Source organism: Sapajus apella, unplaced genomic scaffold, assembly GCF_009761245.1.
Source record: "Sapajus apella isolate SASKATOON/1434 unplaced genomic scaffold, GSC_monkey_1.0 scaffold95, whole genome shotgun sequence".
Classification (NCBI taxonomy): domain Eukaryota; kingdom Metazoa; phylum Chordata; class Mammalia; order Primates; family Cebidae; genus Sapajus; species Sapajus apella.
In genome coordinates, this window is record NW_022437035.1 from 2,554,313 (window position 1) to 2,562,738 (window position 8,426).

General features: G+C 50.7%; 1 protein-coding gene across 6 annotated transcripts in view; it reads left to right on the forward strand.

Moving 5' to 3' along the window:
- MYO18B (myosin XVIIIB) overlaps window positions 1-7,531 on the forward strand; it is a 285,693-nt gene extending 278,162 nt beyond the window's left edge. For 5 of the 6 annotated variants that reach the window (XM_032256699.1, XM_032256700.1, XM_032256701.1 and 2 more), the window contains 2 exons: window positions 3,224-4,469; window positions 6,906-7,531. In XM_032256699.1, coding sequence (XP_032112590.1) covers window positions 3,224-4,457 — 1,234 coding nt within the window. In that variant the 3' untranslated portion in view covers window positions 4,458-4,469; window positions 6,906-7,531. The remainder of the gene's footprint in view (window positions 1-3,223; window positions 4,470-6,905) is intronic. The other variant, XM_032256702.1, reaches the window with a different exon arrangement.
- Window positions 7,532-8,426: the final 895 nt, after the last annotated feature.

Genomic DNA, 8,426 nt, shown 5'->3' on the forward strand with positions numbered 1-8,426 from the left:
TCCTCTTCCTCCTCCTCCTCCTGCTCCTCCTCCTCCTCCCCTTCCTCCTCCTGCTCCTCCTCTTCCTCCCTCTTCTCCTCCTCCTGGGACTTCTTCATTTACTCATGCCCTGCCCTGGTGTCTGCAGCCAGCAGTGGCAATGGGAGCTAGGGTGAGCAGGATGGCAGAGTCCCAGGAGATTCGGTGACAGGAGCCCTCAATCTCGCCCCCCTCACATGGCAGGCGATGGATGAGACAGAGCATCCGAGATACATTCATCACACCCGCCCCCTTTCAGGGCCAGGACAGGATGGAAATGACTTTTGTCAGTTCTTTGGCAGCCCACTGCCCCTGGCAGCTCCAAGCTGTTTATTAATAAAAAGTAAGGAAGAAAAAATTGCAGGCGTGTGAATGCCATCTTGCCGTGTATTCAGGGAGCGATTCCAAAGCAATGATGTTGATAAATACGCCTTCAGGGAATCACAAAGGAGCCTTCCATCTCCTCTTCCAGTCCATGTCCAGCTGTGATGGGAACAGGCAAGAAGTAGGAAAGGAGGCAGCTGTTCTGGGCAAATGCACAGCTTTTTTTTCAGTGTATGGGAACCAAGCTTTCTTCTCATGGTGAGACAGAAGGTCACCTGCTCCTTCATTCGTCCATGCATCCCTCGTTGAACTTCAATTGAGGCTTTTATTGAGTCTAGTGTGGGGTTCGGGTCTGGGGATTTAGAATTAAATAGTAGTAATAATGATTGGCTTTAATTATTAATGATTAATAACCATTATTGGTTATAAATTATTCATCATGACCAATAACCATTATTTGGGTAATTAGCTGGCAGACACAGTATCAAGGTCCTTTCTTTCACTGTCCCAGCCGCCCCAGGAGGAAGGCACCGGGACCAGGGGTAGGGGAGTGGAAGGAGTGTTCCAGGGAAAGGGAACCACTTGTGCAAAACCCAGAAGCAGGGAGGACTTGGTCTGTCCCAGGAGACCAGCATCCAGGAGGAGGGTGAGCAAGAGGGTGGAAATAGCAAGCCTGATCACACAGGAGAAGGACTGAGGGTGACGGTCCGAGAGAGTGGGAGGGGAGGTAGCTCCTCCAATTGCCACTTCGACACCTGGGTCTCCTTACCATCATCAGACCGCAATTTGAACCCTCCTCTACCCATCTGACATGGGGAGTTAGGAGAAGGAGATGCTCACAGCCTTTATGGTCTATGAAGCCCTTTAGCCAGGCCCATTGTTGCCTTGGTGACCTCACACAGGGCCCCAGCCTGGGAGGCTCCTGCCAGACCTGGAGGACATGGGTCTGTGGGTCCACTGAAGCTCTGCCCTCAGGGGCGCTCGGGAAGGCAGGGTCTAGGTGCCTGCCTCCATCTCCTCTGGCTGCTGTAACACCACCGCCATAGACTGGGGGGCTTATAGACAACAGAAATGTATTTCTCATAGTTCTAGAGGCCGGGAAATCTGAGATCAAGCTGCTGGCAGGTAGATCTGTTGTCTGATTCATAGACGGCCATCTTCTCATTGCGTCCTCACACAGTGGAAGGGGCGAGGGAGCCCTCTGGGGCCTCTTTTATAAGGGCACTAATCTCATTCACAAGGGCTCCACCCTCGTGACCTAACCACCTCCCCAAATCTCCACCTGCTAATATCATCACATTGAGGATTAGGTGTCAACATTGAGTCTATTTTAATCCCCACCTATTTCCCTGGGAAAGATGCTCCTCTCCTAGCCCAACCCTTCCCTCTCGTGCCTTCCATGACATCACCTCAAGGGACCTCTGGCTTGGCTTCCTTCCCAGATTCAAAACCCCCTTGGGTCCTGGGGTCAGTTCTTTTTCTCCTCAACTGTCTGTGTGATCAAGAGTGGAGATGGTGTTATCCCACTGGGTAAGCAAGAAGTCTTCCTCAAAGTCTGATAGCAGAGCCCCAGTCACCCTTTGTACATAGAGGTCGGAATTCCACAGATGTCCTGATTGTTGCAGTTCCAGCAACAAAGCACTCAGAGACCCCATGATTGGAAACCCGCGTCAGCATCGCCCTCAGCATCTATTCAGACCCGAGCCCTCAGTGGCTTTGTCTGCAGTGCTATAACTCGGACATTTGGCAACCTTTTTACTTTTCTAAAAAATAAATTATGGCCGGGCCTGTAATCCCAGCCCTTTGGGAGGCCAAGACGGGTGGATCACGAGATCAAGGGATCGAGACCAACCTGGCCAACATAGTGAAACCCCGTCTCTACCAAAAATACAAAAAGATTAGCCAGGCGTGGTGGCACGTGCCTGTGGTCCCAGCTCCTCAGGAGGCTGAGGCAGAAGAATCACTTGAACCCAGGGGGCAGAGGTTGCAGTGAGCCGAGATTGCGCCACTGCCCTCCAGCCTGGTGACAGAGCAAGACTCCATCTCAAAAATAAAAATAAATAAATTATAACTTTGCTGGTGGGTGGGTCGTTTGTTTTAGAGAGAGGGCAAATAGATTTTATTTATTAAGGCAAAGGCTGATGGACTCCAGTCCCTCTTCTTTAAGTGATGCCACTTATTTTACAGTCTGTAATTTGGTCCCACTGTGAGGCTCCTGATTTTCAGAGGCAAAGTGTTTTTGGTGCTGCTGCTACAAACTCCCTCTGCATAAAAGCCACGTCTGGTGTAGTCCCAGAATAGAAACCGTCTGTCCTCTTGTGTATAGTCTTGGTTTCAAGTTGATTTCATGTGAATCTTTCCCTTTTGGGGAAACAAGATTTTACCTACCCCCGCACCCCATGAAACAACCAGGGATGCCCTGGGGCATCCCTTGGAGACACGTGTTTGGGTCTTGACTCTCAGATGCCGCACTTGGTGGGACTGTCCTCTGGGCTTAGCCTAAAATAAATAAACCACCCACTGCGTGTCCCCTTCTGGTCTTGAAGAAGCAAACTACTTATTTCACAGTAAGCTCTGGTCCTATCATGTCAGACATGATGCCTCATAAATCTAACTCATCCGTCCTAGCTGCAGTTTTAATCTACTCAAACGTACTTAGCTGGGTTTAATTATAGACAGAAATTGCATTCAGAAAGCAACAAGAAATCATTTACATGGCTTGAATTCGCACATTAAATCATATGGTTCATTTGAGAGTGCGGTAGAGATGGTGTTTCCAAAGAAAAATACTATTAGTGCGTGTGCTTGGGGGCTCTCACGCCGATGGCGCAAACTGTATGAACTGCAGTTTCTACCGACTGCATTTTTCTTCTTGGCACAGGATAAACGAGGAGGCTGGGGATGCTGAGAGGACCCAGCTGATGTCGACACTGAGCAGAGGCTGGTCCACCGATGTCCGCAGCAAGACCTCGGAAGACAAGCCTGTTTCTCCCCATTTCGCCCGCCGGCAAAAGTACAGTCATCTTGGGGACGGTGAAGGGCTCACCATCCGGAGAAAGTCCACGGAGAGACTGGAAGCTGCGTCCTCTCCCCTGGCTTCTCGGAGTGCAAATACATCCCCGCTGTCCAGGGAAAAGCTGCCCAGTCCTTCGGCGGCCCTCTCGGAGTTCGTGGAAGGGCTCCGGAGGAAGAGAGCCCAGAGAGGCCACGGGTCCACGCTGGGCCTGGAGGACTGGCCCACTCTCCCCATTTACCAGACTACTGGGGCTTCCACACTGAGGAGGGGCAGGGCTGGCAGTGACGAGGGAAACCTCTCTCTGAGGGCTGGGGCGAAATCACCCCTGGAGATCGAAGGGGCTGCTGGTGGTCTCTCGAGGTCCACCAGCCTCAAATGCATCCCTTCAGATGGCGTTGGGGGCACAACCCTGCTCCCTGAGAAGGCGAAGGCCCGATTCAGTTCCTGTGAGTCCCTCTTAGAATCCAGACCGAGCATGGGGAGAAAACTGGGCTCCCCGACTGCACCCAGGGACACGCTGCTGTCGCCCGTACTGCGTCCTCGGAGGCGGTGTCTGGAGTCCTCTGTGGACGACGCAGCCGGTCCAGACCTCGGAAAGGAGCCGCTTGTTTTCCAGAACCGCCAGTTCGCCCACCTGATGGAGGAACCTCTAGGCAGTGACCCGTTCAGCTGGAAACTCCCAAGCCTCAACTACGAACGCAAGACCAAAGTGGACTTCGACGACTTCCTCCCAGCCATCCGGAAGCCCCAGACGCCTGCATCCTTGGCTGGTGCAGCCAAAGGTGGGCAAGGCGGTTCGCAGCGTTCAGGCGTCCACTTTGAGCCGGAGGAGGCTGACCGTACCTTTCTCTCAGGGATCAAGACCATTTTGAAAAAGAGCCCAGAGCCCAAGGAGGATCCTGCTCACCTGTCCGACTCGTCCTCGTCCTCCAGCTCCATCGTGTCCTTCAAAAGTGCCGACAGCATCAAAAGTCGACCAGGAATCCCACGACTTGCGGGTGACGGTGATGAGCGAACGTCCCCCGAGCTCAGAGAGCCTGGGACAGGGAGGAAAGACGATGACGTTGCAAGCATAATGAAAAAATATCTCCAGAAGTAGGAACCAGTTCAGGTAAAAGCAACAGGCTGGGGCTGTTCTTGGGGAATGAGTCAAGCCTGCAGCCTTGGAGAGAGCAGGTGCCTCTCCTGGCCTGAATGCCACAACAGATTTCTCTAGAGACCAAGATTTTTAGAGGTTTTAGCTGAAGTCACGTGTTGCTGGATGCAAAGCTTTTCAGAAGCCCTCTGCTGGGTACCCCTATTTCCTTATACTTTGAAATGCAGACATATCAGAAAGTAAGAGGTTCCTGTGGGATGATGCTAAAGAAGGTTCCAGATGTGGCCAGGGGCAGTGGCTCGTGCCTATAATCCCTGCACTTTGGGAGGCTAAGGCAGGTGGATCACCTGAGGTCAGGAGTTCGAGACCAGACAGGCCAACAGGTGAAACCCCCTCTCTACTAAAAATACAAAAATTAGCCAGATGTCTCGGTGAACCCCTGTAATCCCAGCTACTCAGGAGGCTGAGGAAGGAGAATTGCTTGGAACCCGGGAGGCGGAGATAGCAGTGAGCCAAGGGCGCACCATTGCACTCCAGCCTGGGCAACAAGAGCAAAACTCTATCTCAGGAAAAAAAAAAGGTGGTGCCAGATGTTTAAAGTTTCCCTGCCCTACTGTCATTTTCTTAATGTCCTTCCACCTGGGGTTGAAGGAGCTGCCGTAGCATTCTGTCCACATAATGATGGGAGATCCGTGCTGGGATCACAGACATGCAAAGGGCCAAGTTGGAAGAGACCTTCAGAATAGCGGCGTCCACTTGCATTACATCTGGAGAGAAACTGAGGCCTTAGGTTGAGGGGGAGGGAACAAGCACAAAAATCACAGAGCAACAGTGTGGGGGAACTACTCCCCGCCCTTCCTAGCACTCATCTTGCCACTTGTCTGGAGTCGGGGTCAGAAGAGGAATTCATTGCTAACCAAGGCTTACATTTATTGAATGGACACATCAGACAGTCACTGAGTACTCTCGCTATCCCCAAGTGGTGGTAAATATTATTTATTCCCATTTGCCAGGTTGACAGACTGAGGATCGGAAAGACTGAAGTCACTTGTATAGAATCAACAGGGCAGAGCTAGTTTCCAACTCTAGAATCCCTACATTTATCTATAAAAGTTTTCCCCTAGGGATACATTCCAGGCATCTTCGTGAGTGAAATTAGAGCTGTCTGAGAGCCTATGAGCCTTCATAAATTTCCCAGTCACTGAATCTCAGAACTCGCTGCAGCTCTTAACCATCTGCAGCTCAGATGGTCAAAGAATTGCACATGGCTCTCAGAGTGCGCCTTGCTGCAACCCTCAGGCCTCCTTGACCCAAATGAGCCACACATCCTCTATTTCTTCGAGAGGCATCCTCAGCCCATCAAAAAGTCATTGCCCCTTCCGCAGAGACAGGCTTGGACTATTTCAGAGCAAACTAATTTGACTTAACATGGCCTTCTCTCTGCTCTCAATTACCGAGTAAAGATCTGATATTCATTTACATTATTATGCTCTCGGGGACACAGAAAGCAGTTTCAAAGGCCAAGTAAAGGGCACATATCCACGACAGGAGCAGTCCTTAGCAGAAGTCATCACGGAACATCTTGTCTCTGCCATTCCTTTTAAAACTCAAGTCCCCTTCTCTACCCTGAGCAAGGTTCTTCTCCAAGGATGCTAGTTTTTCAGCTATAAGGATGCAGATGCATGGTGGGCTTTGGAGCTAAGCAAGACCCCCAAAGGTCAGTTCTGCCCTACAACTAGCCATGGGACTCTAGGCAAGTGATGCAGTCTCGCCAAGCCCCCGTGTCCTCAGTTGGAAAACAGGGGTAAGAATACCAGCTTCCTAAAGTAACGCTGTGGGTTTCATGAGACTGAAAGGTTTCTAGAATAGAGCATAGCATCCCGTGGATGCAGTAAATGCCACGTTACTCTGCACCTGGAATTTCTGGACCTTTGGGAAGCCTGTCCCAACTTTTCCTTCAGTTGTTCTCCTCCTGCTGCCTACATTCTACCATCCCTTTCTGTGGAGTTGCTACGGTAACACCACCTGAGTATACAGAACTCCAGGCCCTCCACCCCATTCATTCCCTCCATCAAAATGTACCCATCCTCCTGGGCAGGCACAGTGGCTCGTGCTCATAATCCCAGTTCTTTAGGGAGGCTGAGGCAGGAGGATCACTTGAGGCCAGGAGTTTGAGACCAGCCTGGGCAACATAGTGAGACCCCACCTGTACAAGAAATAAAAAATAAAAAATTAGTTGGGCTTGGTGGCATGCACTTGTAATCCTGGCTACTCAGGAAGCTGAAGCAGGAAGACCACTCGAGCCCAGGAGTTGGAGGGTGCAGTGAGCTATGATCGCAGCACTGCACTCCAGCCTAGGTGACAAAGTGAGACCCTGTCTCCGAGAAAAGAAAAGAAATCCTTACGTGTTCTTCGTCCTGTTCATCAACTCTGATCTATGTTTGCTTCCAGCCTCCTGAGATGCATTCACCCTTGACGACTTCCTGACTCTACAATAACTTGGAGACAGAGAGACTGACCAGGCCTCCCCAGTGGCTCTCTGTCCAGAGCTAGCCAGCACGGGCACCCTCAAGAGGCGAGACGGGCCCACAGAGGCATATCCTGCGGGGGTGCTGGGCTCCCAGTGTGCTTAGCCTGAACAAAATAAAGTGTTGACTCCTGGGCATCTGTGCCTTCTCTCCGGCTGTGCTACCTGGAATTCCAGAGTGCTGATAGGGTGCAGGTAGGGGTAGGACTGTTCCAAACAATAGAACCAACCCAAACCGTGTGTAGTTTGGGGTGTGTGCTGCTGTTTCTCTTCCTACCTGTCTACATGCCATGGCCTTCCTCCTCCTCTTCACCTGGCCAGTTTCAGCTCACATGCTTCCTCCTCCAGGAAGTCTTCCCTGATATATCAAACTGAAACAAATGCCCCTCCTCCATGTTCCCTTAATCCCCATACGTGTCTGTCATTTTCCTCTGCCAGTTTATTTCTGTATCCTGTGTATGTATGAGTGTGTACAAGCATTCAAGAAACTGATGAATGATGAATGAATGAATGAACCGATGAACAAATAAATGAGCCCACACACCCTGAATGCACGTGACACACTGATACATATGCATCCTACAAATGTGCACCCACATCAACATTCAAGAACCTTGAATTTATTCCCTTTTTACTAAGGCGAAGCTAGCATATGTGTGCCCACATTTAGGTAGCAAATGCTGCCTTTATTTAAATTCCCGCTAGCATAGACTCCATATCCTACCCCAAATTTGTCTCCATCCCTGGGACCCCTCTGGTGTAGCCAATCATAGCTCCCACCCGTGGGAGGGAATTCCCATTTAGATCACTGCTTTGTTAGTTTGCCAGGGCTGCTGTGACAAAGTGCCATAGCTGGAGAGTCAAAGTCCAAATTCATAGTCAGCTGGGTAAACGCCTTCTGAGAGCTGTGAGGGCCTCTCTCCTTAGCTGGTAGATGGATGTCTTCTCCCTATGTCTGTTCATGTCTATATCCAAATTTCCCCTTTCTATATGGAATAGGTCCTAATGACCTTATTTTAACTTGGTTACCCCAGAAAGACCCTACCTTTAAATTAAGTCACTTTATGAAGTACTGAGGGTTAGAACTCCAATATTTTTTGAGTGGGGCTAGGGATGTGGGCACACAATTCACCCAATAATAACTGGGAAGAGGTCACTCCAAAAGGAGGAGCTCTCATCTCTGATCATCCTCACTAGATACTCTGGGTAGAAGTGGGGCAAGGGAGGAGGATGGGGCAGGAAGGAAATTCACTGGAGTCCCTCTCTGGAGACCTCGCCATCTCTGGAGACCTGCCTGCCTCTCTGATGGAGCAAGGTGGTGGAATACTGAACCCTGTTGTCTCTGATGCAGACACAGTCCCATTGGGTGAATCCACCATCCACCTCCTGCCATTCACAGGAGGGTCCTGTGTCACTAGGGAGTGCTGGGGCATGTGGCAAGCAGC